This window comes from Lactuca serriola, chromosome 6 (assembly GCF_051521515.1).
Source record: "Lactuca serriola cultivar US96UC23 chromosome 6, Lser_US96UC23_V15, whole genome shotgun sequence".
NCBI lineage: Eukaryota > Viridiplantae > Streptophyta > Magnoliopsida > Asterales > Asteraceae > Lactuca > Lactuca serriola.
The window spans coordinates 19808065-19824275 of NC_136413.1; the positions used below are offsets into that span (position 1 = coordinate 19808065).

The 16211-nt window shown below is 37.2% G+C and overlaps 2 protein-coding genes across 3 annotated transcripts; one reads left to right on the forward strand and one right to left on the reverse strand.

Moving 5' to 3' along the window:
- The first annotated feature begins 9036 nt into the window (after positions 1-9036).
- CYP711A1 (cytochrome P450, family 711, subfamily A, polypeptide 1) lies at positions 9037-11193 on the forward strand. Its single transcript, XM_079005818.1, has 4 exons — positions 9037-9396; positions 9596-9748; positions 9837-10689; positions 10773-11193. The coding sequence occupies exons 1-4, from the start codon at positions 9125-9127 to the stop codon at positions 11100-11102; spliced, it is 1608 nt and encodes a 535-aa protein (XP_078861944.1). The 5' UTR covers positions 9037-9124; the 3' UTR covers positions 11103-11193.
- A 1243-nt stretch (positions 11194-12436) lies between these two features.
- Positions 12437-15554, reverse strand: LOC145058543 (magnesium transporter, putative (DUF803)). 2 transcript variants are annotated; one of them, XM_079006437.1, is made up of 9 exons: positions 15340-15554; positions 14392-14490; positions 14110-14239; positions 13854-13942; positions 13636-13692; positions 13487-13545; positions 13260-13380; positions 13026-13174; positions 12437-12955 (listed from the first exon to the last, which is right to left on the reverse strand). In XM_079006437.1, exons 1-9 carry the CDS (start codon positions 15448-15450, stop codon positions 12745-12747), a joined length of 1026 nt encoding a protein of 341 aa, XP_078862563.1. In that variant the 5' UTR covers positions 15451-15554; the 3' UTR covers positions 12437-12744. The 2 variants fall into 2 exon arrangements, with proteins under 2 accessions (XP_078862563.1, XP_078862564.1); XM_079006438.1 differs by lacking the exon at positions 15340-15554 and adding an exon at positions 15121-15327.
- Positions 15555-16211: the final 657 nt, after the last annotated feature.

Below are 16211 nucleotides of genomic sequence, written 5' to 3' on the forward strand. Positions count from 1 at the left end.
CGGTATCAATTACTAGCTTCTTGGTAAACTTGTGACTTTCCCTGATCCAATCGTGAGTCCTGTGCTTCCGGTAGTATAAGCCTCTACTACCATTCACACCTACTCGTACTCGTCCCAAGCATTGTCCTGTAGTTTTCCAAGTCACCATACAAGAAAATCACATAACAACTTAACACATCAAATATCAAAACGAAGGTTTTATATTATTCCTTGAAATGATTACATAGGTGTTCTAGTTCACCCTAGACTATGCCTCTAACAGGCTACATTATACGATATTATGGCTATTGTATAACTCGATCTTCGGATATGAAGTCCTTATCCTTGATTCCTCACGTTGTCATCTGCTTCGTCAAGGATCATCTGAAATGCTCTTGCATTTGGTTTTGGCGGCATATTCGGATTAGTAGCTTCTTCTTTCCTTGCGCAGTCTTGCTTGAAGTGTCCCTCTTCACCACACTTAAAGAAGACTTCTCTCTTGGTTGTGCATTCGCTGGCGTAATGACCAGGATTGGATTGGTCCGTTAAAATCTCATAACTTCTTCATCTGACGTCCGTTTTCGTCTGTCTTTTTATCGTTACGCTACAAATAATGAGATATTCGATTCTTGTTTAGGTTATGTCGGCTAAAAACCGCTCGATCTAATATTCAGATTTCGGGTTGTACACTGCTAAGCCGAACTTCGAAAAATCATAACTTCCTCATACGAAGTCAGATTTGGGCGGTCTTTTTATGGACAGTCTCGGTTTAACGAATTCTATGACTTTTGTTTGGATTGCTAAGGCTGAATATCGCTCCATCGTAAATTCACTATTTACGCTTCCCGGTGTCGTGCTGGTTCCGTCGCGAAGCTTCGACGGGTCATAACTTCTTCGTTATAATTCGGATTTCGGCGTTCTTTATATGTACGGAACCCTTGTAACATATACTATAACTTGGTTGAGATTATTTATTCTGAATAATCTTTTGTCGAAAATTCGTTTTCGACCCCTATTACCTCTAAATTGACTAGGCCGAACCTACGGGCGTTACATAAACCATCACTTTTAGCATCGATCCAAGCTCCAACTTGTCTTTGTAACCCAAGAAATACTTATATATATATATATATATATATATATATATATATATATATATATATAATTAATAGAATAAGCTTTAAAATTGGGGGCCCTTTAGAATTGGAGGCCCTAAGTTGTTGCTTAGTTTTGCAAAGGGTAGAGTCGGCCCTATATATATATATATATATATATATATATATATATATATATATATATATAATGGACGATGCATCTTGTGAAATTTATTATGATTTAATATGCTAAATAAAAAATCCAGTTGAAGAGTAAGTAGCCTACTAAATGCAAGAAATGACCAACTAATTGAAAGTGTGTGGCAGATGTCAACAACATATTGCCTAAGGCAGAACTAGTTTACTAGGTGGTAGAATAAGGTTGTGCAGTATGGTTACCGACGTTAAAGGTTAAGGGTTAGCCATATCAGAAGCGAGAAAGAAGAAACTGGCATTGGGAAGAAAGGGGGATGGTGTTCCTCCCTAAAAAATGATGTTGAGGGATGGTGTTCCTCTCTCAAATTGTGTCGTTGCCTTTTGTTACCATCACCACGAGAGATACATAACACGCAAAAACGGGAGGTACGAGGTGCTAGTGGGCGTTGCCCACACTGGTCTAACAATTGAGTTTTTGAACATAATAGTGTGATTGAAGAAAGTATTTACCACTTTAGTGTACTTTGAAAAATATTTACCATATTAGTATTTCTTTTCATTTTTCTTTACTATTTAGTTTTTCTTAATGATTTTGAAAAATATTTACCATATTACAATTACTTTAATTTGAAAAATAATATTATTGTTTAAAAAATACATTTTCCCCTGGAACGAGGACGGTTTAACAGAAAAAAAAATGTGAAATCTCAAGTTAGGGCTCTACTCTCGTTGCTCTTCTTCCTGCAGCCTCCTCCACCCATCGACGGGCACCTACAGCCTCCTCTACCCATCTCTGACTCATCTCCAACACGATTAAAGGTATGCAAAGGTTTTCTCGATTATGATTCTTCCTGATTATTTCTTTTCTTGACTCTGATTCTTCCTGTCTACAAAACTTGGTATCCTTCCTGATCGTTAAAATGACAAACACTTTTTCCCCTGCTTTTGTTTAATTTTTTCTGCTTCTTTTTTCATTTTTCTACTCGTTTCTCATTTCCTGTTCATATGGAATTGTTGATCAATTTTTGCTTATGTTTAATTTTTTTGTAGACGAATTTTATCACAACTTGTGTTTTTATCTCTTTATAGATGGAATTGGTTGCAAACATCTCATTATGTTTCTTTTTTCTTGTTATCACAGATTGGTATGATCAATTTTTGCTTGTTTTTGTTTATTTTGTAGATGAATTTTTATCGACATGATTGAAAATAACGATTTTTCTATAATCTCTCAAGTTGTTGTTGTGACTAATGTGATGAATATAGATAATGAAGCTGAGTTAAATGAAATATTGTTGGAGATGAAGAAGCATCTTTTGACAACAATGTTCAAGTACCTTCAACTTTTACTAATATGGAAGGAACAAATTTGAATATTGATGCAAATTGGATTATGTCACACTCAACGAGTAAGAATGATTTTATGCGAGAGTTGGGAAAAGATTCTTTCAAGGATAAAGATGAAGTTGTTAGAGTAATCAAGATCCATAACATTAAGACACATAGACAATTTGAGGCCATTGACTCATGCCTAACTATTTGGACTCTAAGATGGAAGTTATACTTACAATCTAGTTGTAAATGGAAACTTCATGCAAGTAAATGTAAACGTAGTGTATATTTTGAAATTACAACATATACCGATCCGCATACTTGTTTACACTATAAGCTTTCTCAAGACCATCCGAACCTAGATGCAAGCTTGATTGTTATCTAAACTAGGCACCTTATAAAAGAGCAACCTTCTATCAGTATTCTTTCTTAGAGTGTAACGCCCCGTTTATTTAAATAAATTAGTAAATGTGAGTCCCGTACTAATTTGTGAAGAATTTTAGAATTCGGGGGTTAAAAGAGTAAGTTCGAGATTAAATTGAAAAGATTTGAGGGCTGAAGGGTTTATTGGTAATGCAGGGATCTATTATGAAAGAAATTTATAGGATTAGGGCTTAAATGTAAGTTTTGGATTCAATTTGTAAAGATTTCGCAAGGCAGGGTTAAAAGTGTAAAATATGAACTTATTTTGAAAGAAAAGAAGGAAGGAGGGACCAGAATTGTATTTATGGGAAATTTGTATAAGGACCGGGTATATATATATATTCTGATGAATCAATTGTGAACCCTAACACTAGAGAAGTGTCGGCCGCCACCCCTCCACTCCTCTAGCCGCCATCATCGGTTTCTCCCTTGCGCTCCGACCAGATGAAGCCTCAAACGCCGACGCTTGCCGCCTCCGTGACACCGTCGTGAGCCACCGGTTCTGCTTGCTACCTCGTTGGCGAGTGCCACTGTTACATTGCTCGCAGCTGTTGAAGACGTTGAAGATAGGGATGGCAAAAAAACCCAAACCCGATTATTTCGGGTCGGGTAACGGGTCGTTATCGGGTTTTTTATCGGGTTCGGGGCAGGGAGTGGGTTATCCTCGCCCCGACCCGACCCGCCCCGATTATATGTGTGTGTGTGTATGTATATATATATATATATATATATATATATATATATATATATATGTGTGTGTGTGTGTGTGTGTGTGTTAATGACACACATTCAAAGATAAAATACTTACTGTGGACAATCTTTTTAGTTATTAACAATCCGGTGTGAATGATCATTTTTTATGTTTTGACGTATTACACTAAAATTAAATAAAATAATTTTTAATATAACGTCGATTTAATTTTATTAAAGTGATTCATCATAATTTTAATTTAAAAGGGAGGCTAGAACACATGTTTTTTATGACATCGGGGTACCCTAAAACGGAATAAAGATTTCGTTATGAATTGTTGTAAACCCGATAAGAAACCCGAAACCCGACTGGAAAACCCGAACCCATTGGGGTGCCCCGATAAGAAACCCGAAAGATATCGGGGCGGGTTTAGGAAACCATGCCCCGCCCCGAACCCGCCCCGTTACCATTCCTAGTTGAAGATAGCGAGGAAGATTGTCGAGGCTGGAGTGCAAGCTGTGAACGACGAACAGCGGGCTGCGAACGACCTGAACCTCTCAGTAAAGTCAAATTGCAACCTAACTCTCCTGCCCTTTCGTTCCTTTTCGGTTCGTCGGAGCTGTATGCAGCGCTTCTCCCACCGCTGCCCTTCGTAGTCGCCATTACGGCGACATCCGCCACCTTGGTGTGGCTGTGGGGGTATGTGTTCGCTCATTCATGTTGCTGTAGGTATTTGTGGAGGGATAGGTGTGTTGATTGGCCGGAAATACCCGAGAAACACCACCATGGTTGCCAACCATGGTGGCTGCCGCCTTGTTATCTATTTTGCTGCCACCAGCCACCGTGGAGAGGTGGCTATGTGCGTGGTTTAGCGGGTGTATGAACATATTTTCTAAGTCTCATGTGGTATGGATTCTTGTTTGGGCAGGGAAACTGAAAGAGATTCACAACCACCTTCTGCCGCCGCTACCGCCTTCCCGCGTCGCTGCCGCCGGGCACCACCGCTTGCCACCCTTAGGTGGTTGCGGGTGTGTGATTATTTAGTATAGTGTGTGTGTGTGTGTATTAATTAGTGAGTGTGTGTTATTTTGGATAAAACCTTGTATCTGTAATTAGCATGGAATAATAATAATAATAACCACCACCGTAAGGTGGTGGCCGCCATGACCACCACTACCCGAGGTGGTAGTAGGTGGTGCCTCGCTAGAAAACCCTAATGGGCTTAGAGATTAGTTTTGGGCCTATTGGGCCATGTTTGGGTGGAAAACCCTAATTATGAGTATTTGGGCCTTGGACTTATTTGGACCCACTTTTGGGCCATTGGGTTTGGATTGTGAATTAAGCCCAAACTATTTCATGTCATTTATCTAGTAGAATAAAGGACTTAATGGACTAAGTCCTTAATGGGCTAATTGAGAAAATACTAATATTTGAGAAATTATCAAGACACACGAGAATTATTTAACAAGTGAAATATTAAATAATAATCATTGGCAGAAATCAATCTAAGCAATAATGGACTTAATGAATTAAGTCCTTAGTGGGTTAAGCCCTTAATGGGTTAAGTGAGAAACACTTAACCCTAATTATTATTTTATGATAAACCCTAATTTCACTTGGGCCTTGTGTTGGGCCATCCAAGAATAATCAAATGGACTAGAGTAATTAGTTGGGCTCTAGGGTAAGGCCCATATGAAGGGTTGGGTCCAATTTGGAAAATTGGGCCATAGATGGGCCATAGTTTGGGCCTAGAGAGTTGTATGATATTGGGCCCATAGAATGAGACATGTTGGACTGGACCAAGCAATCGGGCCTTCAGGGAAGTCCATGTAGAGGCTTAGGCCCAATTTGGAAAATTGGGCCATATGTTGGGCCTTGATCCCTAGTTGAGTTTGGGCCTATGGATTGGGCCTTGGGCTTGGGTAAGCCAAGTTAGGGGTAATGTAGTAAATACCCAAAGTATGTATTTATAGTTATGTGTTAGAACCCAATTATTAATTAGGTGTTATCTTAGTGTTGACAGTTCGGGAATCTGTCATCCAACAGCTGGGGTTGAGTCTGCGGGACTTCAACATTGTGGGATTGTGTCTACGGGACTTCAGCAGTGTGAGGTGAGTTTCCTTCCAGTAGGAACGGGTCTACGGCCACAATGTCGGCCCGTTTAGTTAGTAGTAGTTCCGGACTTCAGTCCGATGCAGTAGTTCAGTACGCTTGATGTCTCTGTGATTCAAGCATGTTTATGTGTTATATGTTCCGGACTTCAGTCCGATACAGTATGCAGTATATGTGTTTATACTAGTTGATATGTGTTATGCTATGCTATGATCAGTCACTTCCGGACCTCGGTCCGATGCAGGGGACAAGGTCCCAGTTAGTCCGGGCTTCGGCCCGATGCAGTTTCCGGACTTCGGTCCGATGCAGGGGACATGGTCCCAGTTAGTTCGGGCTTCGGTCCGATGCAGTTTCCGGACTTCGGTCCGATGCAGGGGGCAAGGCCCCAATTAGTCCGGGCTTCGGCCCGATGTAGTTCCGAACTTCGGTCCGATGCAGGGGACATGGTCCCAGTTAGTCCGGGTTTCGGCCCGATGCAGTTTCCGGACTTTGGTCCGATGCAGTGGGCAAGGCCCAGTATGTGTTTACATGTTATTGTATGGTATGTGGTAGTTTGGGGGAGCTCACTAAGCTTCGTGCTTATGGTTTTCAGTTTTGGTTTCAGGTACTCAATTTTTAAAAGAGGAGCTCGGGAAGATTGCAGGGCACACACCATTTGTTCATCCTGGGATGTTTATACTCTGATATATTTGACAGTTGTTAAGATATTTTGAGATACATTCTTTATGATTCTTATATGACATTTGATGAATATGGTTTTATTACTAATTTAAAACGAAATTTTCAGACTGTATTTTTGGGATATTACATAGAGAGCTGAAATAGTTGAAACACTAGGCTATACTCCTTCATATAAAAAGGTTTGGGTTGGAAAGCAAAAATCCATTGAACGTGTGTTTGGAAACTGGGAAGAGTCTTATGTTGCTTTACCAAAATATCTAGGCGCACTTCAAAAGTTCATTCCATAAACTATAGTTGAATGGTGTGTTTCAAGATCGACCGATGTGGATGAAGTTGAATTTAGGTGTGTTTTTTGGGCTTTTGCTCCCTCTATCAAAGAGTTTCACTATTGTCGACCGGTGATTAGCATTGATGGCACACACTTGTATGGTAAGTACAAGGGTAAGATGTTGATTGCAATGGGAGTTGATGGTGATAATCAAATTTTGCTACTTGCATTTGCTATTGTAGAAAATGACTCTTATGATACTTGGGATTGGTTTCTTTCTCATGTCAAGAATCATGTGGTGAAAGATCGTGAAGGCATATTAGACAATATCTAATTGTCATGGTGGAATCCTTAAGGTTATCACTGAACATGGATCTCCATGGTTAGAGTCATGTGGTTTTCATAGGTATTGTTATATTTCTTAATTATTCTTTATGACATTTCAATAACTTGCTTCATTAAGTTATATATATATATATATATATATATATATATATATATATATATATATTAAAGGTATTGTTTACGACATTTCATCAACAACTTTTATTTTATGACAACTTTTGTAATTCAGAATTGAAAGCTTTAGCTTATCGTGCCAGGAGTCAGAATCAAATTCAAAAGTTCAACTCCATCATGTAAGAAATTGAAAAGCTAAATCCACATGCTCGACATTGGTTGGAGAGTCATCCGCTTAATAGATGGGCACTTGCACATGATGGTGGAAGGAGATATGAATTGCTCACAACAAATTTATCAAAGATTTTCACCAATGTAATTAAAGGTGTTTGATTTTTACCAATCACTGCTTGTATGTAACTTACATTCTATAGAATAGTATATTATTTTGAGGTGAGACATCCTTTAGGATCTAGTTCTCTCCACATGTTGCAAAACAAGTTGCTTTGATGGCAAAAGCAAATGTACATTCCTTAAGATCTTTTAACTGAGAAAAACATATATTTGAGTTGATAACTCAAAAATGTTGAAATGTGCAAGTATTTAATTTGAAAACCATGAATTTTAATGTTATTTTAGAAAATGCTTAAAATTGACGCCTTCAAAGATTTTTGAAAAGGAAAATTGTTCAATGCTTTTCAAAAGAGACAAATGAAGTAAATATGTGAAGAAATTGATAAGGATAGGTTCGCTACGTTAGTAGACGAGTCTAGTAAAATCCTAATTTAAAAAAAAAAAAAAAAAAAAAAAAAAAAAAAAAAACTTATTATTTTTTATCAAGATGTTTTTTTTTTGTGCTACCACTTGCAAAAGTTTCTTAATTGCTAGAAATAGCATGGATACTATTTTTTAATTAATTTGGTTAACGAATGTTTTGATGCCTTTACCATATAAGTGACACTTGTTTCCAATATCTCAACAAAAAATGTTACGTTATTGAACTATTTCTTGTGATTGTACGCATCACTGACAGTAGTTCTTCACCCTTGAAAACTTTGACTCCTAACTTGCAGTGCATAAGATTAGTGTGCAACATATTTGTGACCAAAACTTTGACTCCTTTACTTTGCACATCAACTTCAGTCAGCACTTGTTATTGTAGCTATGAATCATGTTCACGTTCATTTTTTGTATGATTGATAACTTGGTGAATTTTATAGGAACAAGTTGCAAATATTCTTAGTAAGCATCGATAAAGTCTTACACCAAAATTATGTCATTCGGAGTACAATATATACATGATGAGTCTTTCATTATACAGCATTGCTAAACATGGATATCTTATCTTGAAGATGGTGGAGTCCCAAACGAAAATCAAAAGGAATTGTAACTGTTGCTTAAAGCACAATCTTTTGGTTTTGTTTTTCTCAAAACAAGTGTAACAAATGATGAGAAACAATAAGTTGGAATATCTAGTCAATAAAGTTTTTTTCAATTTGTGACATCTATAACATTGATATCTAAAGATGGATGATGCATTTGCATTGCAGCTCGAGATGGTGTCTTAATATGCATTTTCATTGTTATTCGTTAAGACATTGAGTTATTAAAAATTGTGAAGACTCAATTGCATAACAAATGGTGTTAGATTCATCAAGAACCTGTGTTGTAAGATGTTGACAATGACAACATATTGAAAAGATTTCAAGCTATATGATCTTGTTACAAGTTGCAAAAGAATTAATTCGTCAATTATATTATTATCTTTGGTAATATATAAGAAATGTATGACGTGGATACATACCATAAAGACGACTCCCTAGTCCCTACCCCACACAACCACAACCACTTCGAATGGGAATAATGACAAGACAAACTGCTTAACAAGATGCCAAATTCAACCAAAACCATCCGCCATTTGATTCCCTTTTTGTCTTTCCATAAATACCCTTTTCGTCTCCACTACCCTAATCATCTCTTTCTTTTCAAATGGAAACATCAATCTCTAAACTAATCGCACAGTTTAGAGGATTGATTCCATTAACAACACCACCTTCCTTCTCCTTGTCGTCTTCTTCATCAATATTCACGATATTGGCCTTGGTAGCTGGGATTTTGGTCTACTTTTATGGACCATTTTGGGGTGTTCGGAAAGTACCAGGTCCGCCAGCCATTCCCTTTGTAGGACACTTGCCTTTGTTTGCTCAACATGGTCCCGATTTGTTCTCTCTTCTCGCCAGCAAATATGGCCCGATCTTCAGGTTTCACTTCCATTTTTGATTTCTATCCAATCATGGAGTATATCATATCATATCATATTGTGGTTTCTAAAGTTTGCTAATTTTGACAAGAAAGTCAAACTGTTTGTCGTATTAGGAAAAAGATGAGTATGAGAGTGAAATGAACAGAGTCTGTAAAGTCAAAATTGGTCAACTTGAATGTTGTGTAAATGTTGATCAGGTTTCATATGGGAAGACAGCCATTAGTGATTGTAGCTGATCCAGAGCTATGCAGACAAGTCGGGATCAAGAAATTCAAAGAATTTCCAAACAGAAGCATCCCTTCGCCTATCTTGGCTTCCCCACTTCATCGGAAAGGTCTCTTTTGGATAAGGTACCTCTGCATTCACAACTTGTACCCTGCAACTACGCAAACTTGTACTAGCTCACACGAACGATCGATCTCAATTTCTCAATTTCAGGGATTCAAGATGGTCAACAATGCGGAACACGATACTCTCAATGTACCAGCCATCACACTTGGCAAAATTAATCCCAATGATGCAATCATTCATCGAAACCACATCTCAGAATCTCCCAATCGAAGAGGATCAAGACATAAACTTAAACGAACTTTCACTCAAAATGGCTACTGATGTGATCGGAAAAGCGGCTTTTGGTTTTGATTTTGGCCTCTCTAAACCTATCCACCATCAACACAACGATACCCAAATCGACTCTTTCATCAAGCAACACATCTACTCTACAAAGATGCTCAAAATGGACTTGTCGGCCTCGTTTTCAATCATTATAGGACTCCTTCTCCCGATACTCCAAGAGCCCTTTCGCCAGATACTCAAGAGAATTCCGTACACCCTGGACTGGAAAATTGAAAGAACAAACAAGAACTTGAATTGTCAAATTGATGAGATTGTGGTCAAGAAGATGGAAGACAAAGAAAGAGGATCGAATGATTTCTTGTCACTGATATTGAACGCAAGGGAATCAGAGACTACTACAACAAAATTATTCACACCAGACTACATCAGTGGTGTCACATACGAGCATCTCCTTGCTGGATCTGCAACCACATCATTTACACTTTCCTCCATTGTTTATCTGGTTTCTGGGCACCCAGAAGTCGAAAAGAAGTTGCTTGAAGAGATCGATGCATTTGGTCCACACGATAAGATTCCAACTGCTGATGATCTTCAATCAAGATTCCCGTATCTTGATCAGGTGGTGAAAGAAGCAATGAGATTTTACGTAGTTTCTCCATTGGTAGCACGCGAAACGTCAACACAAGTAGAGATAGGAGGTTATGTTCTCCCCAAGGTACTTCCTTTACTGCATAACTTACAACTATCCATTCAAATTCGTTCTTCCATTCTTATTTCTTTCATTTTGTTCACGAACAGGGGACATGGGTGTGGTTGGCGATTGGAGTTTTAGCAAAGGATCCGAAGAATTTCCCGGACCCGGATAAATTCAAGCCCGAGAGATTTGACCCGAACTGTGATGAAGAAAAGCGAAGGCATCCATATGCCTACATACCCTTTGGGATTGGGCCTAGAGCATGTATTGGTCAGAAGTTTTCTTTGCAGGAAATTAAGCTCACTTTGGTTCATTTATACCAGAGATACGTCTTTCGACACTCGCCTAATATGGAAACACCTCTGGAGTTTGATTTTGGGATAGTTCTTAACTTCAAATATGGTGTCAAGGTTAGAGCCATTAAACGAACATGATGCATTGATGCTAGCGTTGTCTCTTGATTGTAACCCCCATCAAAAATCTTGTGTAATAAAAAGATTGGAATGTATCGAAAGAATTATGTCAGAGGATTATACTGATTGACCTTTGATCATATCAAAGTATACTCTCACAACCCACCAAGCTCAAGACGTTGTACATGAAAAATGAGTTGGAAATTCGGAAAGTTGTACACAAAATTAAGAACCTTCAAGAAAATGGAAAATGACGAAAAAAACACTATATTTTTCCAATTGTTCGATTTAACCTTCAATTTTTAATAAGTTCCAAAAAAACCACCAATTTTTGGTAAAGTGTTTTAGTGTGACCAATGTTACCTATCAGAGCCTATTTTAAGCACGACAAAAACACTATATTTTTCCAAAAGTTCGTTTAACCACCCATAAATTGGTGGTTAAACTCAACTTTTACAAAAATATAGTGTTTTCTTTTTTTATACCATTTTATCAAAAATTGATGGTTTCTTTGGAACTTATTAAAAATGGATGATTAAACCAAATATATATATATATATATATATATATATATATATATATATATATATATATATTGGTTTTTTCGTCATTGTCATTATCCCTCAAGAATACAGCGGAATGCCACTGTGTGTATAATCTTTGTTGTAAATATTCTTGCAAAGTGTCCATTGAAGAATATGTATGTTCGGTTGATAAGTTGTTGGTCTTTAATTTCTACACGTTGTTGTATTGTTAGCCACTCATCTTACTGTTGATGTTGATAATCTTTTTGAAATGGTTCACCTCTTGCAATGCACTCATGCATTCCATCCGTAAGTCGGGTCAGAGTCACCGACATGTGGCCACAGGCCACCACAATCTACTTCCAAAGAGGTCGTGCAGTCTATGTCTCTATGACATGTCGCCATCAACTCACCCACTTCCACAGACCCCACAAAATGCGCATACAAATTGGCATGTTAAACTGGCTCTCATTCTCATACCGCTAATACCACTACTGTTCCTTACCCCTAATTTAAACAATGTTGTCCTAAAATAATCAAGAGATAAAGATAAAGTAAACATTTTTACGCATCCTAACTCCCAAATAAAACATCTTCTAAATATCCAAATGCTAGGTCCGTTACTTTGCACATCAATTTCAATCGGCCCTTGTTAGTGTAGGTATGAATCATGTCGATATCATTTTGATTTTGCATATGATTGATAGCTTGGTGAATGTTATGAGAAACAAGTTGGCAAATATTGTAAAAGCAACAACAACTATGCCATTGAAAGAGGCTTCCACCAAAATCATATTATTCCAAGTACAAATGTAGTATTTGGACATGTAGTTAAGCTCTAAACAATTCAAATACCTTCACAGAACATTTTTGTAATCATAATCCATACACATCAAGCATAGTAATTGCCTGTTATAACACCAAGATTTGTAAAACAAAAAAAAAATCTTTGCACCCTCATAAGCTAACAGATTTGATAGGGGAAAAAGTCTTGTATACATAATGAAACATCAAGCTCTAATCGACTCAAAACATGTATACTTCTCTATTTATGACCGACCTCCTAAACATTATAGCTGTGCATCAACATCAATAAGTCGGACATTTTCATCTCATTTTTTTGACCTCTTTAATTTCAATCAAGGTTTTGCTTTCGATGGAGATGTTACCAAATGATGCAATGTTGCTGCCTGGATGATTGTACTCGGGTTTGAATTTTGATCCCGGCTTCTTAAAGAACTCGGTTGCCGAGATCCAAAATTCCGCTCCACGGGTCGCCACTTCCGCGGTAGAAAACGAATCAACCGTGTTGATGTTACCAATAAAATCACTCCCGTAACTATTAGCAACCTGCATTCGACACCAAAAGGAGTATCAGCAGACAACAGACAACAGACAGCAGACAACAGACAGATATTACCATCCAAGTAAAAGCCAAAGACGGGAAGTTGGACTTTCGGGCAAGCGTTCTCCAAGAGCAAGCATGCCAGCAAGTACACCTGTCACAATTGAAGCCACAGCAGCACATGTGGACACAACAACTGCTCTACCATGCTTTAATCCGCGGGTCTGTTTATACAAAATAATATTCTTTGAATTAGCAAAATTAGCAAAAGGGCAAAATGGTAAATGGAGTAAAGGATATTTGAGAGACCTGGTAAACAAACCCTGAAGCACTACAGCATATACTGATTGAGATGCAAACAGGAACAAGCAATGCGGAGAATCCCTGCTCCAGGAATACAAATCCCATTTTTGAAATTACAGATGCAATCCTGCATTCGATATATACGAAGGATTATAGAAAAAGGCATTCTTGTCTTTTGCATATAAAATTTGTTCATGCTGCAAATACATATGGTACTTGAAAGAGAAAAATACCCGAACAAAATGCCAGATTCCAAGCCGTATATGATCTCCTCAACAACTTCAGATTGCATCTGCATAAAATCCCAAAATAGTAAATACACATAAATATATATATATATAAAAAATTATATAAACTTTTATTGAAAAACAAGGGTACTAACCAGTTCTTGCTCTCTTCGCTGACGTCTGTAAATACGAAGCCATCCATTCAAGAGTACCTACATTACATAATACATATAGAAAGAGTCAAAGATGTCTCTTTTATACTTACCTAAAATATTGGTAATTTTGTACAAGTAAATAAATAGATTTCATTTCAAATAAAAACTAATAATATTAGCATCAAAAGGACAAATAAGTTGAAGAATAAGATACCTACAAACAAAAATGCAACACCACATGCCACCCAAGGCAAGTGTAAGATAGATATTGAGGAGGCCTTTTGCTCCTCTCCTCCAGCACCAACTCCTGCATACATATACAAAAACCATATAGATTAACTTCAAGTCATGATAAAACTAACATATAGAGAACATATATTCTTAACACTCTTAAGTTACTTATAGTTATTATATCACATTACCAGAGTAGCTTATATAGTTTTGTTAGAAGACAACTTTAGAAACTCACATTACCTATGGTGCCAAGGCCAGCCAAGGTAATACCCAGCCAATCAACAGCATTCATGACTTCCTTCAGGTAGAAATGAGAAAACACAGATAGAATTGCAAGACCACATCCCGAAACTGGTTGAATCACAGAGACCTAGATCACAGATATATAGCAAATACATGTCATTTATGTTTGCTTATTTTCCCCAAAAGGGTATAGGGATGATATTCCAGATATGTATGAATGAGTAAGATGAAAGAGAACTTCATAATTATAGAGAGAGAAGTTTGATCAAGAAAGCTTACAGGAGCTAGAGATAATGCACGTAACATCAGCAATGCCCCAAAGATATCCATAATAAAGCCTATCAGCCATGGCTTATTAGAAGCATATGCTCTTACCACCTACAAGATAAAAGAATTGCATATCAATTTCAACCCAAAATTCATCATCCACACTTGAAATAAGTCAAAAGCAGACTCTTTCATACAAAACAAGTTGGTCTAAGATAGGAGAATGTTGAAGAATCTAGTCATATCCCAAACCCTACAATAGATTCATAAGTTCATATCGGGGGTATGACAATTTAACCTACCTACAACTAAAAACTCATTAAAATGACAGGATCAAAACACAATTTCAAAATGAAACTCACAATTGATGCACAGTATCATCACTGGATCAAGTATGAGCATTCTTAGGAAAGACTAATGACTTAAATATTCAATGAAGTGAGTTTCATTACCTATTTATGTGGTCATGTTTCTGTTTGTTACCAATTTATTCAGCAGATTGGATTTCTTAACCGTTTATGAGTTCATAAACTGGTAAAACTTTTGGTAACAAATCAAACATGGCTGCACAAATTGGTAAGAAATCAATTGTTGTATAATTTGGTAAACTCATATAACTTGTAAGTCCGCTGCATAGTTATTACCCCTTCTTAGGGATATAGCTTTTCAAATCATCATACTATTTATCAAGAAATTAACCTATTTTCACATCTAAAATATGTAAATCTAAAACCACATTACCTAAGTTCCAAATGCTTAGCGTAACTGATTTGCAAAATAAATCAAGCGAGCAAATGGAGATCGCAGTGAACTCTCAATCAACAATTTAACATTCACATGAACTATGCACAAAAGACCGCTAGCAAAAGGCGTAGATCAAGAGCTTAATTATCTACAAAAGAAAGATGCATATATACACAGACTACCGACAAAGAGAATGGATGCGTAAATGAATCATGCCTTGAGTTTGAGAGAGAGAGGAGGGAGAATGACAGTGCCCTTCTTCTGGAGAACTTTTCCGATGTTGTTACCGGCGGTGGCTGCTACCGTCAGGAAGATCGATTCCCACATCTCACTTTCGAGAGCTCTCTTTCTCTTTCTCTCTCTCCCCCTCTTTTCGGTCTATAGACGGAAGCGTTGGATCATGTATGTTTGGTCGATTGCCGGAATATGCCCCAACTTTCATCCGCTTCCTATTTTCTAATGAAAAAAATTAAAAATTAATAACATAAAAACCATTATTTATATATTTATTTTATGTTTTAGCCTAAAATGATTTTTTGTTTTTTATTTATGTTTTAAATTTATGAAAGTAATGATATATGAAACTCATTAATTTTTTTATTTTAATTTAACATATTTTAGCGGCAAACAAGTATATAAAAATTGCTTGAACGTTGATTTATCAAGATTTGGGTGTATCTTGTTTCTCTGAAGGTTAATTGTTTGATTTGGAAGACTTGTATTGGCAGAATCCCCACATTGAAAGCTCTCTTGCGTAGGGGTGTTTCAATCGACGACTCCTCTTGTCTATTGTGTTGTGTAGGTGTTGACGAGGCGGACCGCATTTTCATTGGCTGCTCTTTTTCTCGAGATGTGTTGGTGTTGATTATGAGATGGTGCAATATTTCTGCTCGTGACTTTACTTCCATAAGGGAGGTGATTGAGTTTGCGGCTAATTAGGGGAATTGCCCAAAAAAAAACGGAAGATTCTTGTTGCCATCTTCTACGGGACCCTTTGGTGTATTTGTAATGCGAGAAATGATCAATTGTTCAACAAAAAAACGTACTTATCTGACCAAAAATAGTAGACGAAGTGATCTCTTTAGTTT

Bases quoted from the DNA above. Each gene is read 5' to 3' on its own strand.
- CYP711A1 (XM_079005818.1), top strand. From the start codon at position 9,125: ATGGAAACATCAATCTCTAAACTAATCGCACAGTTTAGAGGATTGATT. The intron at 9,749-9,836 runs GTACCTCTGCAT...TCTCAATTTCAG, and splicing joins AAAGGTCTCTTTTGGATAAG to GGATTCAAGATGGTCAACAA. The intron at 10,690-10,772 runs GTACTTCCTTTA...GTTCACGAACAG, and splicing joins GAGGTTATGTTCTCCCCAAG to GGGACATGGGTGTGGTTGGC.
- LOC145058543 (XM_079006437.1), bottom strand. From the start codon at position 15,450: ATGTGGGAATCGATCTTCCTGACGGTAGCAGCCACCGCCGGTAACAAC. The intron at 13,175-13,259 runs GTCTCTCAAATA...TTGTATAAACAG, and splicing joins CTTCAGGGTTTGTTTACCAG to ACCCGCGGATTAAAGCATGG. The intron at 12,956-13,025 runs GTAATATCTGTC...TGTCGAATGCAG, and splicing joins CTTTGGCTTTTACTTGGATG to GTTGCTAATAGTTACGGGAG.